The following is a 24671-nucleotide window of genomic DNA, read 5'->3' on the forward strand; positions in this document are numbered from 1 at the left end:
TAGTAAGCCGAATTTTAGCTTCAGAAACAAGTCGGGATAGGAGTCATACCTGTTCTTCCTCAAGAGTGCATCCAATAACAGCTCGCAAGTCATGGGGGGAAGGCCGGGTGTGGGATACGATCGGCTTAAAGAGTCTTTCAAAATGAGAGACAAAAAGTTGTTGCAAAAGTTGTTGCATCACGTTCAGATCCGTGACAAGTTGGCCCGAGTCATCTACAAGCGACAGAATTCTGTTTCGGAGGTGTCTTTGATTGACCGAATGGTGAAAATACTTTGTATTGAGATCCCATTCCTTGAGCCATTGAATACGCTATTTCTGTTTATAGAAGCCTTCCTCCCGAAGACGAAGGTCAGAGAATGCACGAAGCTGATCTCTCTCTAGGGCAGCCAATACATGGTTGAAAGGATCCCGTACTTGGGCATCCCGAGTACTTGTAAGAACAGCTCTAGCATTGGCCGTGCGTGCTGAGATATCGGAGAAAGCATCCCTGTTAAGCTGCTTGAGCCCGACTTTGAGCAGCTTGAGTTTCCGAGTAAGGATAAACATGGGAATCCCTTGAACCCGAGTATTCCACACTTGAGTAAGCGGATCCATGAAGGAGGGAGGGGACATCCAAAAGTTGAAAAATTTGAATGGTCTTCTATAGTTCCCGGGAGCCGTAATCTTAATAACAATAGGAGAGTGGTCCGAGACCCCGGGGGCCAAGAAGGAAGCCTCCGAATAAGAGAAATCATTGCACCACCGGGCATTGATAAGAGCCCTATCAATCTTCCTCTGCTTACGAGGATGAGTCGAGGAATTTGACCATGTAAATCTGTGGCCAACATAATGAAGGTCCTCCAAACCAGCCTGTGTAATACACTCACCGAGTTCATTAAAGGAGGGGAGCCGGACATTCGAGCTACCGATTCTATCTGAAGGGTCTTTAATGGCATTGAAGTCACCTGCTACAAGCCATGGGGAGGATACAACCAAGGAGCTAGTGTGGACGAGATCAGCCCAAAGTGGCCGCCTAGAAACGAAGGTATGTTCAGCATAAATAACCGAGAGAAAACATGCCTTGTTGATATCCAGCAGACGTAAGTGTCCATGGATAACCTGAGCTGATGAAGCCGAGACAACAAAATCTGCATGACAAGGATTCCAACCTACCCAAATTCTCCCTCTAGGGGAGTACTCATAATTTGCAACCCATTTCCAATTAGGCACCGGACTTGTACTCAAGGTAGGAAACAAGGGCAATGAAACCTTAGTCTCAATAATGCCAAGGCAACAAAGATTGTTAGCATAAATCAAATTGCGGATCTCCGCTTGTTTCAAAGGGTTAACTAGTCCCCTAATATTCCAAACTCCTATATACATATGTACAAAGAAGGGGAAATAGTTACCATTTTTTCTTGCCGCCCCGCTTCTTTTTTTTGGAAGTCGGTTTGGCCACCTTAGTTACCGTGGGGCTGCTATCAGAACCGAACTGCGGAGAAGTATCCACTATAGGGGGCAGCTGAGTTTTTTCTTGCTTGACCGAAGGCAACTCTGTCCCAAAGGGGGTGTTGCCAATCTTTTGCATACTTGTGGGGAGTCGCGGGACTTCCACTTCATCCATACTCCCAATAAGGCTCGCCTCCTCTTCCACTTCATCCTCTGAATCGGATGAACCCAGTGGGACTAGACGTGCTGCCTGGGGCTGCTCAAGGGGTACATTCAGCAATGGTGCGGGATCAACCGGGGGCCTTAAATCCGAGGTTGCAGCATCTCCCCGTGGCCTAGCATCCGAAGACCGGCCAACTTCGGAGGTATATACGGCCTCTCCTTGGGATACCAAACGTCCCTTCTTTTTCACCATTTTCCTCCATTGTGCAAGTGGCATAGAGGTTCTTGGATCAGCTCGTTGGGCGGGAGGGGCGACATCACATTTTGCGGGGGCCTCTATATCCGCTTGATGAATCTCCACGGGATCGGGAAGGACAACAGCAGGAGGGCACTGGTGCCCAAATGTCCCACAAGTTACACATGCTTTAGGCCTCCATTCATAGTCAACCTTTATGATACGGGATTCACCATTCAACAACACCTCCACAAAATCTTTAAGCTGTTGATTGGCCTTAATCTCTACACTGACCCGAGCATAAGAGATCATCTTCATGCTTTCTGTCCTTTGATCAACATATAATGGCTTGCCAATCACACTAGCCAGGGAACTAATTCCGGGGGCGGACCACAGCGCGAATGGAATATTTTTCAGTCGGATCCGGACCGGCACAGACTCATGATCATCCCGCTTGAGTTCTAAGAGGGGGTGCCATTGTTGGAGAAATAGTGGGACACGTGCAACCATTGTCGGGCCACTATCTAGTATTTTACGCCGGAATACAAGATCCGGCACGTGAAAAAAGAAGAAACCATCCTCATTAGCCATGACTTCCAAGAGATGAGACCCCCAATACTCCTTAGTAACCGATTCAACAAGCTTAAATGGTAGGCGTTTCCCAACCAAGTACCCCACCAAGCACTCACTCCATTTCGGGTCCGTAGCCTCCAAAGTTTCATCCGTCAAGGTGGCCACAATTCTATTTTCGACATGTGAAGGGGGTATATAGGTTAGAGCATACACTTTAGTTGCCGCTTTCGCAATTGCAACCCATGATCGCTGCATCACGCGTGGGCCATCAGCCGCAGCTTGACTTTGAGGTTTTGGTGGTTTTGAGCCACCTCTACTCTGGCTCCTCCCTCGTCGAGGACGAGGGGCCTTAGGGATTGTGGCATTAGTCGTGGTAGCCTCAACATTGTTGGTGTCAAGCGCCTTCCCTTTCGCTGCACCGGATAATTTCTCTTTAACAGAAACTTCGAGCACCCCCGAGCTCAATCCGTGAACATCCAAGTCTCGTCGGGCCCCAAAAGCAGGTGGGATTGCCTCATAACTTCCTGATGTTTGAGGTCGTGCCAAAGCAAGCGTTTGCTGCGGGGGAATGGTTCCCCTGCTCACAGATTTTACCGGGAGATCAGCCATTAGAAAGACCTACCTCGGATCTGCCATTGAAGCTGATGGGGTTCTCTTCTCCCGGATCCCAACGGTGAAGATGGAGGGGAAGCTCAGGCGACTCAAGACACCGAGTTTCGTGATGATCCGACGGTTGAGTCGCCGAAATCAGCCAGGCACCAGCACGGGTGAACAGGGACAGACGGGGCAGAGGCGAGAGAGAGAGGAGAGCTCACATGAACAGTACCTGCGCCTTGGAAGATTTTTAGCCTATTATTTGGTTTTTATGAAAACCCTTTAATTTAAAGTCTTTTACATTTATACGGTGACTCTGAAGAACCCTATACATAGGAGGAAATAGTCCTTTGAAGATCCATAATATGAGTGCTGGAGTATAGATGTAACGTTGGGTGAGTTAATTGATTGCTCAAACACTTAGAATGCGACAAAATCCTCACTTTATTTCACGTTAGGGATTATGAATGGAACTGTAATATACATGAATAGATAGTTTGTGTGGTCCAGAAAGATTAGTTTAGTGAAAAATTCAGATAATCAATCCTTATATACTCGAAGCGAAAATAGATAAGCAATCATATTACTCATCAAAAAGTATGTGACCCTAGGACTAGGAGAGCTAACCCAAGATAGGTGGAAGATTGGGAATGTATACGCACTCATACATTCATTGAATAATCAAACGACAAGGTCACGAAGGTTCCTCACTCCTCATACTCCCATGATAGTAGTAAACTGACGGGGAATTGGATTCAGTACCTCCCCCATTCCCTTGATTTCATAGGAGAAAAAGGGTATAAATCCATAAAATAGTGCCCTTCATGTCATGATATACCAATTGAGTTTTCCACTCGCCTAATAGATCCAAGTGAAGGCCACGAGGCCATAACCCTCCAATTATGAGTGCCACGACCAGTGGGGCCCTTAAAAAAGAAAAGACAGAAAAAATTTTAAAAAAAATTATTAAAAATTTTGAAAATTAAAAAAAATTTTAAAACTTCAGTAAAAATTATCTACATTAACGCCAATGACGTCACATACGGTGTCGCCCAACCAAATGAACTCGGTTGGGACAAATATGAAAGGCTTGAAACTGAATTGCCATAATGCAATAAGTTTATGATTTTTTTCGGTAATTTTCGCATTTATAACATTTGATTAAGGACGTGATCTAACCAGCACATGCACTATCGATGGTTTTTTTCTTTTTTTTTTTATTAGAACACTATCGATGTTCAGTAGCTATAATTTGGTAGACGGTACAAACTTTTATTTACGAAAAAATTTCCCTTGCCTCCTACGTCTAGGTAGTTGTTTTCGAAAAGTTGGATTATGCATACTTACACGGAGGAAAATGATTTTCTTGTGTCTAGATAGTTGTTTTCCTTATCTTGTATCCACACCTCGAAATTGTACTAATGCATTTTCCGGATTGGATCTGAACTTGCGATCTTATTGGCAAGAATCTTGCTTTGTCGGATTTGCATATTGTCTTGAAATTATGTACCTATTTCATATAAAATTAAAATTTTCGTTCCGACTAGAAAAAAACATAACATAAATTTTATAGTATTTTATAAGGTATTTGTAACGTCTCACAGCCGCATCGGCTCAAGTGTTATGGTAACTTTAAGAAAGTTACTATCAATCGGCTTTCATATGTTGCCATTCGAATGTATGAATTATCAAAAATTCAAATTACTTAAGTTGTGGCTCACAGCATCAATACGAAACAACAGAAAGGTCAACTACAATTTTCATTCAACGGAAAAGAGAAAAGCACGCAGCAGGGAGACGTAGGTTGTCCAATCTTCGCGTAAGCCACAGAGAGAGCCCAGATGACCACGTGGAGGACAAAAGTGTAGGTATAAAAAAAGAAAAAGAAAAAAAGAATATTCTCACTCAAACATGCAGACATGTCCTGTGGAATCTTCTCCTTCATGAATCGCACTTCGACCTCTTTTCTTTCTTTCTTTCTTTATTTTTTTTCATTTCCCTTTGTATATATAATTAAAATATGGCTCGGAAATTGACGTAAAGTCAAAAAACAGGAGGGAGAAAATAAAATAAAGGAGGAAAAATTGTGGTCATCTTGAACGAGTGAAAATTCTAAAGCACGAGGAAATAGTTTGGCTTTTGGAACTGCTTCGGGTGAACATGTTGGGTACTACGTTGACCTTCCGAAAAATTTAGCGAACGTGCTTGTTTTTGACCTTTTCCACAAGAGCTACGTCCGTCAAAGGTGAAAACTGATTTAGGAAAGAAGGCAAGGGCCCAACTCCCGATAGTCGGGGCGGACATGGCTCATCACCACGGCCCTCGCATGCTCTCGCAGCGACCTCGGCAAGGGTTCCCGACCCTCATCGAGCTGCCACCACATATCTTTGCCCTTGCCCCCAATCCCGCCTCCCCCTACCCCTTTTCTGAATTTTCAATTTATTTATTTATTCATTCTCTAGTTTATTTTTATTTTTTTCGATTTATTCGTTACGTAAAATGACCCCGTATTGGGCTTTAATGAGCTCCTTTGGCTAATTTACTCTTACATGGTCCAAAAAGTTAGGCTGCATATGATAACGTTTCTATTCTCGGAACAATTTTTGAAACAGAAATACTTTTTTCAGTTTCTATTCCCGGCAACGATTTTTGGGAACAGAAATGCGTTTGGTAACTACAAGAAAATTATTTTCCTAGAATAAAAAAAACATAAATGCATTTGGTAACTGCATAAAGTTTCTGTTCCTAGAACAAAAAAAGAAAAAGAAAAGAAACACGTTTGGCCATTGCAAAAAAATTATTCCTAATTTTTCATTTAATTAAGGGGACTATATATATATATTAAAATTAGGATATCTTTATCTTTTTAACTTACTAAATCAAATTAAATCTCATTTGTTCAATTTATGCACGTTTTATCAAATTGCAATATGAATGAGATCAACTATAAAAAAAACTGAAATAGAAGACGATTAGAATTGGACAACGAGAACATCAAATATATTTTCTATAGATAGGAAAAATTACAATTATGAGTCAAATGTAAATGTTCCCAAGTAGTTAAAAATATGATTATTTTTAAAAGGGGACCTCTAGAAAAATATTAATAGCACTTTGAGTAAAATGGGAGACTAAAATGAAAAATATTTGTGCATTTAGGTCCTTTTAGTTCAATTGTGTAATTTTTTCAAATATGATGATTGAAATGAGATGCACGGTATCAAAGTCTCATGTCATGACTTTAAAATTAAAAAATTTTGGCTAAAATGATTTAAAATGAAATTTTTTAGTCAATTTAGGATTATGTTCAATGAAAAGGCATGTAGTTCAAAATTGAATTTTTAAAAATTTTAGAGATCAAAATGAAAAGAGAATTAAAATAAAAATATGGGCAATTTTTGCTCATTTTTCTGACCACGAATACTATTTTTAGTGATTTTTAGCTATTTTATAATTAAAATAAATCCGAAAAATGTCAAAAATTACGAAAACATTTTTTGTTCAAGGTCGATTTTATAATTTTATGAATTATTTTGATATTTTTAATTAATTTTCTGAAATAAAATGATCAAAAATCTGGTGTCAACATTATGCAAGAACCAAAAAGAAGAGAGTGTGTTCAAAAACAAAATTGTTTCCAATTGTTTCTAAAAAGTATTTCAAATATGTTTCTAAAAAGTTTGCCAGGAACATAGAAGCAAGTTTTTTGTTTCTTGTTTTTGCTTCAAAAGTATTTATGTTTCTCAAAAGTATTTCCGAAACACTTTAAGAACATTTTTTTACCTTACGCGTTATGTTTCCAAAGTGTTCCCTTAACACTTTGAGAAAAAAAAACTCTTTTTCTGGAGCGTTACCATATGCAGCCTTAATAAAAGAAGCCATCTCGGACCTTTTCATTCGCTAAAAGCTGAAGGAGCTAATGGAAGTACTAGCATGGTGAGGAAAGGCAACAAGTTTTAGTACTTAAATGTATTAAATGAAAGTTTTAAAGTTCTAGGACTTGAGTACTTGAATAATACATATTTTAAGACTTCCTTTGTAACTGTCCCTAGATTGACTGTATACTTGCTCACGTGCTCGGTAGATCAACCGAGCCCGAAGTGCAGATGGGTGGGTTCAAAAAAGTAGTCCAAACTAAAAGCCTAGTCTGAGCCGAGTACTCGGTCCAGTCGGTTCCTACTCGCCCGTTTGCGGTCAGTCCAATTGGTTATGGTCCCATGATTTCTACAACAAACCTCTATACCCATGCAACTATAATATTTTTTATGAAGGGAATTGGCAATCTCTTCTTGTTTCGTAATCTCTACTAACGAAAACCCCATATCAGAGGGTCGTCGATTTGGTTGCTGGCGTGTCAACTATTTAAAGGTATAAACTTAAGATACGAGTCTAACCACCTAAATTTTGAAGTTCCAATCCTTATTGTCCAGCGACATTTTGCTTGAATAATACGAGCGAAATGGTTGGGCTCCATTTTTAAAAAACTTAAAAGTCGAAAGGAGTTATTACTGCTTTAGCCTTTGAGCTATCATACAAACAATAATTGTTAACTTTCAACATTACGAACGCTTTCCAAGTTACCAAAACTTATAGGGATATTATCTATTCTATTTAACAAAGGCCAACTTCCAAACGTTTTCAATAGCAAAAGGGGAAAGAAAGCAAACATAAAAGACACTGCCAAGAAATAAAAGTCGCGCTAAAATGACAAACTATAACAGTTGTACTAATTATGCCCTTTTCTGTTTTTTTATTATTTCAATACTCTTGCGTTGACCCTGCTTTACCATGTACAATCTTGTTAGTTTTACACATCAAATTCGATCGCCATTTTGCTGGCCTAAATCGATGGTGTACCTAACACTGGAAAGTGACTTCTTCCTATTCGATTCCATTGTCGCAGCCAAAAAATGAAATGAGAATGCTGATTTCGATGTCCATTTCTTTGAAAATCCCACGCCAATCTTATCCCAACCTTAATTTCCTTTTCAAATAGGAAGTATTGTCACATATTTAAATTAACTTTTAAGTTACATGAACAGCTACTACTATCTATAATAACATGAGAAATAAAATTGAGAAGAAGTAACCGTATTCGAACCTCTTATTTATACTCTGCTATCATGTTAGAATAACCATTCACTCAAAAGCTTAAAATCATTTAAAACTATATTAGTATCATATGTATAACTATTTATTTAATGATCAATTATATGTCCATTGAATGAGTTGAATTATTTTGTCAATAATAGACGCCACTTATTTTTTCTTTTTTGACTAATTAACTCGAGACATTTTATGAATCATCGGTCAACGCTGTTCAAAACGAGAACTTGTCAAATAGACGAACCGATTGTTCGTGATCAACGATTTGCCAGCGAGTGGTCCTTGCGCTCGGGGAAAAATCTTGATTCTAAGAAGTAAAAAAAAAAAAGGACGAACCCCTCTTACTGGTCAACGACGGCTAAATCACATCCAGAAGCTGCATTTATTTTATTTACAGATTAATAATTCTTTGGGCGACAACGTGGGTGCCTCCTTTTTTTTATGGGAAAAAGAATTCTCGAGAAAATTGTCGGAAAGGAAAAGCACAAATTCGCTTGAAGAACAAGGCTTGGGGGTGGGCGGGATGTCGTCATCGCTGACGTATGTGCAAATGCACGTGCATGGGGACATTTCCCGTAGGGATATGTACGACCGGCATTGAACTTTGTAAAAGCTGCGTGACATCCGTGTGATTAACGGTTGTGATTTACTTTGATCCATGGGGACCGAGTCCTCTTTTTATTTTTCAGTGAGAGGGTGTTGGATTTGGTGTAATTTGTGATGACATTTGCAGACGTTAAAATAAAATCCATAGTTTTTTTTTTTTTTTTGTGAGAGGAAGTGGTTCATACTCTCCATCGATAAGAAAGCACGGGGTTTCAAGACATCATAAGATTTTGATAGTTTGGCCCATATTTTATTGATAGTTTTGGATTGGGTATATGAATAACTAGTGATATCTATAATCTTTTTCGCTTTTAATTGAGTAAGGTAATGAGAGGTGAAATGTGCTAATTATAATAGAATCATTTGCTGGATGTAGCTCTATTTTAAGGATGAAGCAGGATAAATTGTGTCACGGTTTCTCTTTCTCACCTTTTACTTTCTCTTTTGTTATTTTTGTATGCCGAAATTCAACATAGGTGTGATACTATCTTGGGAAGAGAAATCTCCATCACTAGATTCATTAGGGGAAGAAAATGTTGATCTTGGTATACTTCTAAGTTCTAAGCCCCAGTCGGACCGTTGTGAGATGTGAGATGCTTTTCCATTCAGTTTTGCTGACAGAAGGAATAGTTTGAGAATCTTATTAACTACTGGAAACTAAACATGGCAACATTAACACTACAAAAAAACAAGGATTTAGCCACGGATTTTGCCACGAAAAATTGACCAAAATTCGTCGCTAAATCGATTTGCGACGAAAATTAGCGACGAAAAAATATTCGTCGCCAATTCGGCGTCGCAAAATTTAGCGACGAAAAAATAAAGTTCGTTGCTAATTAGCGACGAATTTTGCGACGACTATTTATCCGTGGCTAATTAGCGACGAATAAGTTTCGTCGCAAATTAGCCACAAATTTTGCGACTAATTACTCTCCGTGGCAAATTAGCGATGAAACTTATTCGTCGCTAATTAGCCACAAAAAAAAATGTCGTCACTAAATTTAGCAACGAATTTAGCGACGAAAAAATAATTTTTCGTTGCTAAATTTTGCGATGCTAGATTAGCCACGAATTTTTTTTCGTGGCAAAATTCATCGCAAAACCCAATTAGCGACGAATTTTACCGAATTTTTCGTGGCAAAATTTGCTACGAATTTTTATTCGTCGCAGATGTTTGTCGCAAAAAGCACGTTTCTTTTTTTAGTGTTCCTTTTTATTCAATGGCATAGGGGGTGAGGGAGTCTTGGATGGCAGCGGATCGAGGGAGTCCCCGGGCTGAGGTGGATGGCGACGGGGCTGGCGAGCTGGACGGTGGCGGAGGGGGTGGGTCTCAGCTGGAGCAAGGAGTAGAGCAGGAGGGTAGTCGGGGTGCCGGGACAAGGAGAGGGAGAGAGACCGAGAGATGGAGATGGAGGTCGGGGGCTCGGGCTCGGGGCGGACGGCTGGAGGGATGGCTGCAGGCTGTGGGCGTCGTGGCCTGAGTTGTGGGGAACAGAGAGGCGGTGGGGTGGAGGTCGACGACGGCTACGCGGGGCTGGTGGGCGAGCGGCGATGGCCGCAACGGCGGGGTGACGACGAAGGCGGGTGGTGGTCAGCTGGAGGCTGGCGTTGGTTGGGGAGGCTGCCGACAGAAGAAGAAGAAGAAGAAGACAAAGAAGAAGATGATGAACAGGGGGGAAGGAAGGTTTGTTCGCACCAAGAGGAGGAAGAGAGAAGGTGAGTGGGGGGAGAGAGAGAAGGACGAAGAGAGAGAAGGTGAGGGGGAGGCTGCCGAATGAAGAAGAAGAAGAAGAAGAAGAAGACGAAGGAGAAGATGATGAACAAGGGGGAAGGGGGGCCTGTTCGCACCAAGAGGACGAAGAGAGAGAAGGTGAGTGGGGGAAGAGAGAGAAGGACGAAGAGAGAGAAGGTGAGTGGGGTTAGGTGGGGGAAATTGAATGCTGTGGAGAGTGGAATGATAGAAAGGGGCGGAAGAATTTATAGAATGGGATTAGGCGGGAGGAGAGAGTGGGAATCTTAAAATTTCAAAAGCTCCCTCAAAAATTTAGCGACGAAATAAAGTCCTTCGTCGCTAATTAGCGACAAAACACATAATTTCGTCGCTAATTTAAAAAAAAAAAAATTTGCGACGAAAGATGAAATTCGTCGCAAAATTTGCGACAAATTCTCATTTCGTCGCAAATTGCTGATATAAATTAAATAAAAAAGAAAAAAAATTAGCGACGAAAAAATAATTTCGTCACTAATTTCCAGAATAAATTAAATAAATTTGCGACGAAATAACATTTCGTCGCAAATTTAGCGACGAACACTGTTTTTTCATCGCAAATTAAATAAATTGAACATTTTTTTTTATTTCCTTCATATTAGCGACGAATAATACATTTCGTCGCTAAATTAGCGACGAAAATAATGAATCGTTGTTAATTTTAATATTTTCTTTGTTATTTTTATTCATAGTGCTAATTTTGCGACGAAAAAAAAAGTTCGTCGCTAATTCGCGACGAACGTTTATTTTCGTCGCTAATTAGCGACAAACGTCGATTTTCGTCGCTAACTTTTAATAAAAGAATTTGTGACCAAAAAGGACGTTCGTCGCTAATTGGCGACGAAACCCATTTTCGTCGCAAAGGAGATAGCGACGAATAATTATTTCATGGCCATTTTCGTCGCTAATTAGCCACGAAAAATTTTTCGTAGCCATTTTCGTCGCTAATTAGCCACGAAAAATTTTTCGTGGCTATTTTCGTCGCTAATGGGCGACGAATCTTTTCGTCGCTTATTTCGTCGCAAATAGCGACGAATATTTATTTTGTCACTATTTTCATCGGAAATTAGCGACGAATTTTTTTCGTGGCAAATTTTTCGTGGCTAAATCCATGTTTTTTTGTAGTGTAATTGTATCGATATGTTTGAAGCCAGTGTGATAGAATGGCGGACGGATGGCGGTGAAGGTGCTAGCAGTGCCGCCGAGAGTGGTGCTTGTGGCGACGGCAATTTTGGGAGCGTAGTTATTGCGGAAGAACATAAAAGTGAAGTTAATATTACTTTGTTTGACTATGACTGAAGGAAAATTGATGCAGTTCTTTCAGTTGCTCCAAATTGTCGCTCTCATTGAATTCTAGAGTATGAGAAACAGGTGAAGAATATGGTACCCAAAAAATTTTGGAGACCCGACACTAAATTGATGGAACACCTTGAAGACCCAAACTGATGTTCGCAATGAGATCATCCGCCGTTGTCTAGTCCATGAAAATCCACTATATATTACACGACCCACCAAAAGGTTGTTCAATAGTAACAATTGAAGAGAGCAGAGAAAATCGACCCAAAAAATGGCGCTTCATAGCTCTCTGCTACTTTCGCAGATTCTCTTCTTTTTCTTAGTCTCATCATCTTCATGGACATCTGCGACTTACACGATTGAACAGACCTTCTTTCGTTGCCTTTCGGCCAATTCCATGAACTCTGTTCCTCTTTCCTCGTACTACACCCCGAATAATGTCTCTTCCTTCATGTCTGTCCTCAATTCGACGGCGAACAACCTCCGGTACTTGCTCCCGACGGTGCCAAAGCCCGTGATCATCTTCACCCCGCTGTCCGAGGCCCATGTCCAGGCTGCCGTCCTGTGCTCGAGGCGGTTTGGGCTCGCCATCCGTGTCAGGAGCGGGGGCCATGACTTCGAGGCGGTCTCCTACGTGTCCCAGATCGAGTACCCTTTCGTCGTGCTTGACCTGGCCAGACTCCGTGCCATCGAGGTGGACATCCCTCAGGGCACTGCGTGGGCCCAGGCAGGGGCCACGATTGGGGAGGTCTATTACAGGATTGCTGAGAAGAGCAAGGTCCACGGGTTTCCGATGGGCGTGTGCACAAGCCTGGGCATCGGGGGCCACATCACCGGTGGGGCCTACGGTTCAATGCTGAGGAAGTTTGGGCTGGGGGCTGACAACGTGCTCGATGTCCGAATGGTGGACGCCAAGGGGAAGATTCTTGACCGGAAGGCGATGGGGGAGGATCTGTTCTGGGCTCTCAGGGGTGGCGGCGGAGGCAATTTCGGCATAATCCTGGCTTGGAAGCTGAAATTGGTCAATGTGCCTGAGACTGTGACCGCGTTCACAATCACCAAGACCCTCGAACAAGGCGCGACGAAGCTCCTGTACAAATGGCAAAAGATAGCACCAAAGCTCGACGACAGGCTCTTCCTCAGAGTCATCATCCTGGCCTCGAGCGCCAACCTGACGGAGAACCGGACCGTGATGACATCTTATAATGCACTCTTCCTAGGAGAACCAGACACCCTCCTTCGGATCATGGGAAAGCACTTCCCTCAGCTGGGCCTAACAGCGGCCGACTGCATCAAGATGAGCTGGCTCAGGTCGGTCCTGTACATGGCGCAGTACCCAAACACGACGGCTCCCGAGGTCCTCCTCCAGGGGAAGCCTCAGTTTCAGAGCTACTTCAAGTCCAAGACCGACTTCGTCAAGGCCCCAATCCCCCAGAAGGGCCTCTTGAGCCTTTGGAAAATGTACCTTGAGGAGGAGATCCCAGCCATGATATGGATCCCATATGGCGGCGAGATGGCGCGGGTCCCTGAGTCAGCAACACCATTCCCGCACCGGCGCGGCACGCTGTTTAAGATCGAGTATTCAGTGTCTTGGCAGGATGGGGCCGAGAACATGGCCAGGCACATGAGCTGGATCAGGAAGCTGTATGACTCCATGGGTACTTACGTGTCCAAGAATCCTAGAGAGGCCTATGTGAATTACAGGGACCTTGATTTGGGCATGAACAAGAAAGGTTTCAACAGCTTGATGGAGGCAAGTTCTTGGGGTTTAAAGTATTACAAGAGCAATTTCTACAGGTTGGTTCAGGTCAAGTCCAAGGTTGACCCTGATAACTTCTTTAGGCACGAGCAGAGTATTCCTTCGCTTCCTGTGAAGAAAGGGAATTAGAGAGCATTGATTTGATTGGTAAGTGCCAGATATGATTGGACCTCTTCAGAGTTCCGTTAGAGATATGTCCTAAAGCGACTATATAATAGTTACATGTTAGGGATTTCAGTTGTATTTTCAATTTTTTATTTAATTAATGGCAAAGACGTATTTATTCATTTGTCCAATTATTTACTTATATGAATAAATTCCATAAGATTAGTTGTGGCCGGATCTATTCTTGAGACGTTGAGAATATGTGTGACAGGTTTACGGTTGGACTGAATCTTTAAACTGTTCCCGGTTGATAGATCATTAAATGGATATCAATGATCCTGTTGAGACCAGTGTGTTCTTAACTTCACCATTGAGCATTGGATACTTAAGGGAATGACGAGTCACAAGTCATTGGATATTACGATGCTTGAGTTAGAACACGGGTGCTTGTACCCGACAAGTTCACTGAACGTGACCGCATTGAACAATTAGCGACATGGAAGCTTTTGGCGTGGTCAATGTCTAATCGTTCATTCTTTGGTCTTATGTAAATAATTCTTAGACCCGAGGCACAGTGTTGACTTGTATGTTGGATGCCTATGGTTCACAAGTGCGCATATTGACGGTTCGTTGATTCGCCTCTATACTTAATGGTCATAGTTCATGCATAGACGAAGTCACATGTGTGCGCAAAATGGAATCTGTCTCCTTGTTACGTGCAAAGTATGATGTCCTATGCGATCTAGTTATGGCAATGTATTGAAATCCTCGGCCGGGGTTGTGATCGAGAATGAAATGTTCATGTTTCGTATAAAGGCATGTCAATTAGATTTGTGCATATGATCGAATTGGTGACTTGACAAATATTCCATGGTCTTTGTTCGATTGGGATATAGTAAGACAGAGAGATTGAATTACACTGTAGGCAAAGTTGACGGGTTCATTATGTTTTTAAAGCATTCACACTGTCTGGGTAGCCATGACATATTGCTAGATGTCACTCATGGCTTGTAGGACCTGGAGATTAATCGGGACCATCAATTCTCTTGGATGTTTTAATGAGTTAGTACATGTCTTACTACTAGCTCGGTGATGAACCTAGGAATGTTACACACCATAACCGATTCAGGATGACATTGAACGGGAAATATGATATTGCAAATACATCTACAATCACGACTATTGAATTATTCGAACTGAAATTAGATTAAATATGTTTAATCTAATTTTTTAATTTTTTGGTCCTGAGCGTGCGCGCATATGATGCACATGCAAGTATGAAGTGGTCACATATTATTGTGCCCAAAAAGACTCACAGGCTTATATATAGATATTTATATATTTGATATATAAATAGACATATATCTATATATATGATATATGATATTAATATTATATTAATATTAATAGTGCACGTTACTGCTAATCGTCGCCAAAAAGTTGTCGACCGTGTGCACGTCACCCACGTTCAACAAACAGGTTGTTGATCGTGGGGACGTCGTGAACAATGCACACGATCTCGATCGTGTGTGCTGTGTAATCGAGCGATAAAAGGAAAAAAAAAAGGAAAAAGGCGTGGGTATCGATTCTTTAAGAATACCAAAGAACAAAAGAAAAACTCTCGCTCGGTTTTGGAGGCTTGCAGTAAAAGAAAGAGCAGAAATTTTGTTCTCTCTATTCCTTTTCTAGTGACCAAAATTCAAGAACGTGAAGAGTTATCACCACGGGATTGCTAGCATTATTAAGGTGGTGATTTTCGCAAGTTCATCTTTCCGTTTGATATTGTGATTGGTGGTATGTCTGAACTAGAGGCCCAACACTTGTGGGGATTGGATCGAAGAACATCCGAACATGTTTCGTTTCAAGCACGCTTCAAGAGGTAACCCGTTAAACCCCTTCATTGCACATGATTTTCGATTGAAACGCACGAATTACACCTCTGGAAATACATGTATGAGTTTATTTATTTCTGCTGCGTTTATGTTTTATATGTTTTATTTGCCTATGCATGTTACGTGTATCCCAATAAGCTCGATCTCATATCTTCCTGCTTAAGCTGTAAAAGACAAATTTTAATCCCTAAAAAGAACTTATAATCGCGTGTATGGTGCTTCCAAATGCTTGACGGATGTGGCAAAAAAGGCCGGCTGTCAAATATGAACTAATTTTTGATGTTTTGATCAAAGAGAAAATGTAATTACAGAAATACCCAACAATTCATATTAATTACATGTCAATACTCTCCCTCAATCCGAAGTAGGTGTAATAACTAAGAGATTGGATGTCAATAGCGCGTGAAGCGGACTAGGTAGCCTCACGCTTGACGAATGTGGCGAAAAAGGCTGGCTGTCAAATATGAACTAATTTTTGATGTTTTGATCAAAGAGAAAATGTAATTATAGAAATACCCAACAATTCATATTAATTACATGTCAATACTCTCCCTCAATCCGAAGTAGGTGTAATAACTAAGAGATTGGATGTCAATAGCGCGTGTCCGCAATAGGCACGTAGTGAACATGTATATATCCGAAAGTAATCTGCTCTCGAACAAAGTGAAAATCCAACTCGATGTATTTGATGCGAGCATGAAATATGGGGTTGAGAGCAATAAATGTGGTAGAGATGTCTTTAGAAAAAAATAGTGAGAGGATTAGAAAGTGGGACTTCGAGCTCACGAAGTAAATAATAAAATCAAATAGTCTTAGCAACAAAGTGAGCGATAGCACGATACTCGGTTTCTATACTAGAACGGGCTACAATGGGTTATTTCTTGGCATTCCATAAACAAGATTGGTGCCTAGAAATTCACAAAAGCCCGATGTGGAATGTCAAGTATTGGAGCACCTAGCCTAGTCTATATCTGCATAAGCATTCAATGAAGAAGGAGAGTGCCGCTCAATGAGCAATCCACAGGTGGACGTGGCAACTAAATACCAGTATATACGTTTGACGGCTTGCAAATGGAGTAATCCGGGTTGATGCATGAATTGGCTAACTAAATTCATAGCAAAACTAATATCGGGTCTATTCACGGACAAATACTATAATGCACCAAACATTTGTCAATACAGCATTGGAGAAGCGAGAAGCTCACCATCATCAACAGACATTAGAGTCTTTGATGCCAAGGGAGTGGATATAGGGTTTACCTTAACAAGGTCAAACTTGCACAAAAGGCTATCAATACACTTAACTTAAGATAAAAGCATACCATTAGAGAGATGTAAGCCTCAATGCTAAGAAAATAGTGAGGTGGTCCAAGATCCTCCATAACAAATTCTTGTGAAAGTCGAGCAATCAAAAAAGTAATAAATGAGGAGTATCACCTATGACAATGATATCATCAACATACAACAAGAGATATAGACGACCCCGAGAAGAAGCATAGACAAATAATGACGGATCAGTCTTACTCCCTATGAAACCAAATGATAATAAAAAGTTGCTGAAGCAAAGAAACCATGTACTTGGAGCTTGCTTTACAGCATAGATGGCTTTTCGGAGACGGCACACGTGATTCGAGAACTCAGTATTAGAGAAATCAAGAGGTTGGCGCATGTAAACTTCCTCACAAAGGATGCCGTGTAAAAGGACATTCTTAACATCAAGTTGACGTATGTCCCATTCTGATGAAATAATAATAGAGAGAACAATCAGAATTGTAGTGGATTTAGTGACCAAATTAAAAGTCTCATCATAATCCAATCTGGCCTGTTGCTTAAATCCTTGTGCAACAAGACGAGCTTTGAAACATTCGATAGTTCCAAAGTGGTAGAAGATCCCATGTGTGATTAGTGACCAAGGCATTAAATTCATTTACCATGGCCGCTTTCCAACGTGGGTCAAGAATGGCCCGACAATAGCAAGTTGGTGTCTCTTCGTGAAAAGAGAGAGAGAGATTAAAAAAATTTCTGGGTTTGGAATTACTAGATTTAGCATGATTTTGCATAGGATGAGTGGGAATTGAAGATACGAAAGTGGAGGAGCTAGATAGAGATGTAGAGAGGATTTGTGAAACTTATGGGGGAGGAATTTGGTCAAAAGAAGAGTCAAGTTAGGACATAGTGAGTGGGTTCGAAAGGAGGGATGGTGGAGGCAAAAGGAATTGGAACCATGTCGGGTAGGCCGAAAGGAGGAGATTAGCGTGTTCGGATGTTGGGCTAGAGAAGTAGAGAGAGGTGGAGGAGGAGCTTGACGGTCAAGAGAGATAGAAGAAAGAATAGATTGATCGGAGGAAACAATAAGTGAAGGAATTGAATTGAAAAAATGATTTACGGGACTAAGAGTTGAAGGACTTCGTGAAAAGGAAAAGTTTTCCTTGTCAAACTGAACATGACTATCGTGACCTAAATTTCAACATATTTAGGATAATGGATTACTAAGTCAATTAACTAATTAACCTAGCTTGGACTCTCTCAAGTCCTACCAAATCGCAACTTAGATTCAAGTAATTAACATATAAAAGATTTTTAATTTGGAGTTGCCACGAATCAATTTATGGTAGGTTGATTAGATACACAAATAAAGTATCAGGAGATAAATGAGTTTGAGGACTTGGTTATGCTAATATTTCTATTAACGCCATTTCGGTATTTTTTATCTTTAATGAAAACATTTAAGCAGGTAGCTTGGATTAATTTTAATCTAAAGTCCTATCATGTGAGGTGATTATGCAGGTGCGCAAACATTATTTAACACCCAATAACCAAAGCATTAACTAAATTGGAAGATTAGGGAGAAAGGGAAAGTACCTAGACTCTACGGTCTAAACCCCAGCATTTTTATCCCAAACAAACTTAGACTAATGCAATTACTTTTTGAATTTTCACTTGTTTAATGAATGCAATGTATGATGCAAGTATATCATGTATACGCTAAGAATGCGATTACCGTAAATACATTAAATGACATGGCAAATGACAAATATTCTAACATGACATGCATGAATGACAATTATTTAAATGTCCTAAATGTAATGATATGCAACTCTAATTAAATGACTTTAACCTAATGGCTTGTAAAACATTTATTTAAATGTCCTAATTATGCAAACTAGATTAATGAACTAAACATGCAGACTATATGAATGAACCGAGACATGATTCTATATGACATGTAATGTAATGTCATGGCAATGATGTGGCACACAAACGATAGTGTGGCCTAATGACATGACAAACTATATGACATGGCAAAATGAGCATTTTAAACTATAGGGAAAATGCCAAAAAGGGCTCCAAGTGTACTTGTTTTCTCAATTAAGGGCACGAAGTGCAACTTGTGTCAAAAAAGGGCCTCAAGTGCCATTTTTTATTCAAATGAGGGCCTAAACGGGGACATTTTTGTCTTTTTACATTTTGTGATTGTTTTCCTTTTTTTTTCTTCTTCTTTTTTTTCCTTTTCTTCTTTCTTCTTCCTCTTGCACCAGCCGGCCGTGAGCTGCAAACGGGCGCCTTTTCTTCTTTCTTCTTCCCCTTGCACCAGCCGGCCGTGAGCTGCAAACGGGCGCGAGGACCCCCGCCTCGACCTCTCCGCCCCGCGTCCTCGCCGCCCGCGATCTCGGCCGCTCAACCCGCGGCTCTCTCGTCGTCGGCCGCAGACGGGTGCAAGATCGCTTCAGCCGCGATGAGCGACGCGAGGACCCCCGCCTCGGTCTCTCCGCCCCGCGTCCTCGCCACCCGCGATCTCGGCCGCTCAACCCGCGGATCTCTCGTCGCCGGCCGCAGACGGGTGCAAGGTCGCTTCAACCGCGATGAGCGACGCGAGGACCCCCGCCTTGGTCTCTCCGCCCCGCGATCTCGGCTGCTCAACCTGCGGATCTCTCGTCGCAGCCGCGAGACGGGTGCAAGGTCGCTTCGGCGGCGATGAGCGACGCGAGGACCCCCGCCTCGGTCTCTCCGCCCCGCGTCCTCGCCACCCGCGATCTCGGCCGCTCGGCCCGCGGCTCTCTCGTCGCCGGCCGCAGACGGGTGCAAGGTCGCTTCAGCCGCGATGAGCGACGATCTCGAACGCGAAGCTCGCCCTCAACCAGATCTTGACCCCCGCCGCTGGCTCCACCTCGGCTTCGCCGCCGCCGTTGCCGAGTCCTTGCCGTCCGCCATTTCGGCGGCTCGGCCAAACCTCGCCCGAGCCGAGTGAGGTAAGCCTTGCGGCCGCTCGGCCCACGGCCCCAGGTGAGGAGGAGGAGAACCAAAGGAAAAAAACAGAAGAAAAAAAGGAAAACAATTACAAAATGTAAAAAGACAAAAGTGTCCCCATTCGGGCCCTTGTTTGGATAAAAAAAGGCACTTTGGGCCCTTCTTTGACACAAGTTGCATTTCGGGCCCTTAATTGAGAAAACAAGTACACTTGGGGCCCTTTTTTGGCATTTTCCCTAAACTATATGATATGCATGAAAAATAAAATGGCTAACCTATATGCATGACATAAAATGTCCTGGGCTATGTGATATCATATGTATGAAATATTTTTGGTATTTTTGAGGAATTTCGGCATTAAGCATTCAAACTATTAAAAATGACATGAATGAAGATTATTCTAAACTATTAGGAATTAATTTTAATTATACCCTAAAGATATTTAGAAAATCTTTAACTCTAGATCTAAATGTTTGAAGACATGATTATTCACCTAAATGATGATATAATCTAGTCTAATGTACGATTTAATCAAAATGCAATCCAATCCTATGAGATATAATTTCTAAAAAATCCAATCTTTCTAATGAATTCGAATTCATTAGATAGGATTCCTAATAAATCTCATCTTACTATCTAATTTAGGCTATGATATTTTTTGGATTTTTTGTAGATGAATCAATGTAATTAAACATGGAAGTCAAATATCACAACCAAATATGCATGATCTTCCGGAAAATAATATCTAACCTAGATTGACTAGTGAAATCGGTTGATCAAACCCAGGTGCTTATGTATCGGATCAAATGATTTCCCGCGCTATCTAAGCACACTGTCATTAAGGAAGTTTTCCTTAATTTGGGCTAGTTTTCTAAATCTAGGAAAACATGCTCAAGATATAATTGATTCAAAATCAGGAAATAATATTGGCAAATCAAATTAGATAGGATTCTATACCTATCAAGGATTATTTCATGTTTTTTGACCAAAAAAAGAAGATTATTTTGCGTTTCGAATAATGGCTCGGACCAGTGAACTTGACTGCTCGGAGGGATAGACTCGCGGTCTTAGTGATGCCCATGGCAACCAGCAGCTTGTGCGGATTCGCGGATGACGGGCAAAGCAGAAGCGCGCTAATACTCATGGTGGTGACCAATGGTTCTCGAAGGATAGCTCTCCGGTGACGCTCACGATCTCGGTGGTCTGCCGTTTGCCTCGCGGAGGGGCTTGGTCGAGAGACTCAACGCGCGCCTGGTTGCTCGACAAGGTTTACCGCGAGGACTCAGGCGTGGGGTCTATTTCGGCATGAGAATTCGAGAGCCACACTTACTAGGTAAAGATAATACGAGTGTTGGACAGCAATCAGACTTGCCACGCGTTGCCAAGCTTATGGAGTTGTTGGGTCTAACCTGGACACATTCGAAAGATAACAAATCAAGCCCTTGTACTTGTATTTTCAAGTTCTTATATGGACCTGGTGTGTGTCTCCATAGAAACAAAAGTAAATATTTCAGGAAAAATTTCGAATATAGGCCTAAAGTGCCCCTATTTTCTCAAATAAAGGTTCAAAATAGATTTTGTTTCAAATAAAAGCCCAAAGTACTCTCATTATTTCAAAAAATGGACTTGTTGAAGGGCATTTTCTTCCTTTACTATTTTGAAAATTTTTTTCCTTTTTTTCTATTTGCCTTTTCTTTTTATTTTATTTTTCTTTTTCCCCTCCCCTCCCCTAGCCATCACCGCCTTTCGGGACTGACAAGGGATTTTTTTTATCGATTATTTATCATCGTTGGATATCGATTAACGGATTGCCAAACCACGTTGAATGGTGGGTTCAGCGCGAGTCCTCCCGGACCCATATCGAATCGCAACGAGAGAAAAGAGATTTTTTTATAAAAAAAAAAAAAATGGGTCGATCTCTAATAGGATTCGGTGACATGTACAATGTGTACATGCAAATAGGGATGCCACCGAGCTATTGGGAGAAACTGTTCAGTTCTACCCAACCGGTGATTCGGGATCGAAGTCTTGATTACGCTTGTATTTCCGCCGACACCCTTTCGGTACCTATGTCGAGTGATTTCTAACCTATTTTCATGTATTCAATTTTGAGCGAGGAAAGTCCTAAAAATGTAAGAGTTATGCATAAGGGTGAAATCTAAATCTAGCAATCACAATCATTAAAGAAAGTGTGCTGTTGATACCTAAATTTTTCTTTTTCCTCAAATCATTCATTTAAGCATAAATTGAGAATTAGTCATAATTCTCACTAAAAATTAACTTCTGATCCATTGCATATTTATTATCAGTCATATATATCATTGCATTCGGGCCGGAGGTGAGGCGATTGAGCTTCAATTTGATAGGCAACTAGATTAGACTTGAGGTGGAAAATTTTAGGCAATATGAAATGAGGTAGTGTCGAAAATCATTTAGGCAATTGGACCCATTTTCAAGCTTAGTTTAGTGCTTTTAATTTATTAAGGCTTTTAATTAACTGTCCATTATTTAAGAAAAGCCTTAATTGGGCTTGAAATTTTGGGACAGGCTCGCAATTTAGTTACAAATTTCGGCCAAGGTCAATCCATGAAGATGCCGAATTGCATGATGAGCTTGAACTTAATTCAAATTCAAATCAGCCCATTTTGGCTATATAATTAAGTAAAACCCTTCGTTAATTACCTATTTAATTAATTAATATCTAATTGAGGCCCGAGATATTGTCACAAGCCCACAAGAGTGCGAAATTTGGCCATCTCACCTTCATCATCATGTGGCCGAAAATCATTGTGTCCTAGTAGGATATGTCTCCTCCAATTTCAAGTAATTCAAGAGTTTGATTAATCTCGGGAATCTATCTAGCTTGAGTTCTGATGGATGTGGACTCTAATGATCTAATAGCTAACAATAAGTCCCACTTTAGCTAGTATTAACAATCCAACGGTTCAAGTTGACTACTACTCCTACTAGGACTAGTGGACTAAAGCTCTTTATGAACAAGCCATCACAATCATTCAAGGAGTTTGGCTATACTTAGAAAAATTTCGGCATTTGAGAGGGAGGATTTCCGGAATTGTTCAAGAAGATCAAGGAGTTTGATTATCTCCCTCGAAGTCAATACCTCGCTGGTCCTCCTTCGTGTACGCCCAGCCTCACAGTCCAGCTCCGTCACGCCCGATCCCCGAGCCCGCAACAACCCTACCAAAATGCTTCAGGTCATAAAAGGACGACGTCCCGGGCACATCATCGACCCATTATTTTTATCTTATTATTAAGCGCATACGGAATGTGTAACTCCCAAACAATTATAAAATACACGGGGATAGAAAAGCGGGAAATCACTCCAGACAATTCTTTTTATTTATTTTTTGTTAACCCTAGGAAGAACGTGTATATACAAGCCCTACCTCAGGGCCACTTCCTATAACCCTCAAAAATACCGGATCGGGATTATGGATTAACAATGCTCCGTGCTACTCAAAAAGAATCTACGAACACTTTCGGATTCCATAGCTAAGGACCTGAAAAATTGTTAACAACAACGGGGTGAGATATAAAATCTAAGTGAGTCAACGCCTAAGTCCGAGTGGGATATTGACTCTCTCAAGGTATCCTAAGCATGTAATACAATAACGATGGTAAACCAATAGCGTGCGATCCTCGCAACGCTTTACCTATCACAAAATTAGATCCAAAATCAACGGTCCACCATCAAGCACATGCAGACTTACCCCACCTTGGTCCACACATGAAATAATTCATATATAACATGCAATCAAATGTATACAACCAAGGCACATAACCAGAACACTCATCATAAATTGCATGCACAATGAACCACACATGTTCCAGTTATTAACGACCGTTTCCGGTCTTAGCAAAACCATACTCTTTTGGCGGGACCAGGCACCGTTCCATTCCTTCGGCAACGGCAACCGACAAACCATGTGGTTCCAAGTACCCTCGGCATGGATTAACAGTTAGGCATTCCTATAGGGAGCGTCGGTTCGTCACAAGTCGCGACCGACATCTAATAAGTTGTGTGCTTCCAAGTACCCTCGGCACGAACTTACCAGGCTCGAACTCTCGTACCCGAGGGTCGGCTTCGTCCTCACGTACTCGAAAAGACGGTATCCATTATGTGACCACACATGTATGACAAGCAACCAGCCAATTTATATCTTTGCATTTAACCCAATGCACACTCACAAATAGTCGTGCTCAAAACTTGGCTCGAGGCCATTTTCATGCTTAAAATGTCGGTCCATACGTGATCACATAAATACACAGATTATCCACCAAACTTTGCATTTATATATATAGGATGACCAATCACAACAATCAAGGTACTAAACGGTCATCAGACAGTCACCCAATAATAATAATCCAATAAACAAGTCATTACTAATTAACGTAATTAATTATCCCGACTATGACTAATTAATATAATTATCTTAGTCCTAATTAATTGATTTAATTACAACTTAATTAGCAATTAATAAATCTCAAACATAAATAATTAAATCTATCTCAACTAATTAACCCGGCTTTAGTTAATTAATCCATCTCGATCAATTAATCTAGACTTCGATTAATTGTCACCTTAATAATAAACTGACTCGACTTCGGACAAATAATGCAATTATAATTTAAATAAATATATCCGGCACCCGCTAATTATTCTAATCACAGTCCACATCAATTATTCTAATTCTTGAACGCAGGTTAACGCCCTAATCGAGTTTAGGGGTCGACTCACTACTCCGATGTTTGATGTAGAGTCGGGCGTGAGGAGACGAAACGGTGACGCTGGTCGGGTCGGGCCGGTTCGGGCGAGGTACGGTTCCGGTTAGGCTTCGGGTCGGGTTACTATTTGGGTCGGGTTAGAGTGGGCGGTT

At 41.2% G+C, this 24671-nt stretch overlaps 2 protein-coding genes across 2 annotated transcripts; one reads left to right on the forward strand and one right to left on the reverse strand.

Moving 5' to 3' along the window:
• Window positions 1-310: 310 nt before the first annotated feature.
• On the reverse strand, window positions 311-3008 carry LOC125314131. Its single transcript, XM_048275611.1, has 2 exons — window positions 1449-3008; window positions 311-1249 (listed from the first exon to the last, which is right to left on the reverse strand). Exons 1-2 carry the CDS (start codon window positions 3006-3008, stop codon window positions 311-313), a joined length of 2499 nt encoding a protein of 832 aa, XP_048131568.1.
• Window positions 3009-12036: 9028 nt separating this feature from the next.
• LOC115728095 (berberine bridge enzyme-like 15) lies at window positions 12037-13657 on the forward strand. Its single transcript, XM_030658426.2, has one exon. It carries the CDS (start codon window positions 12041-12043, stop codon window positions 13655-13657), a length of 1617 nt encoding a protein of 538 aa, XP_030514286.1. The 5' UTR covers window positions 12037-12040.
• The last annotated feature ends 11014 nt before the right edge of the window (window positions 13658-24671 follow it).

Source organism: Rhodamnia argentea, chromosome 3 (genome assembly GCF_020921035.1).
Source record: "Rhodamnia argentea isolate NSW1041297 chromosome 3, ASM2092103v1, whole genome shotgun sequence".
NCBI classification, from domain to species: Eukaryota; Viridiplantae; Streptophyta; class Magnoliopsida; order Myrtales; family Myrtaceae; genus Rhodamnia; species Rhodamnia argentea.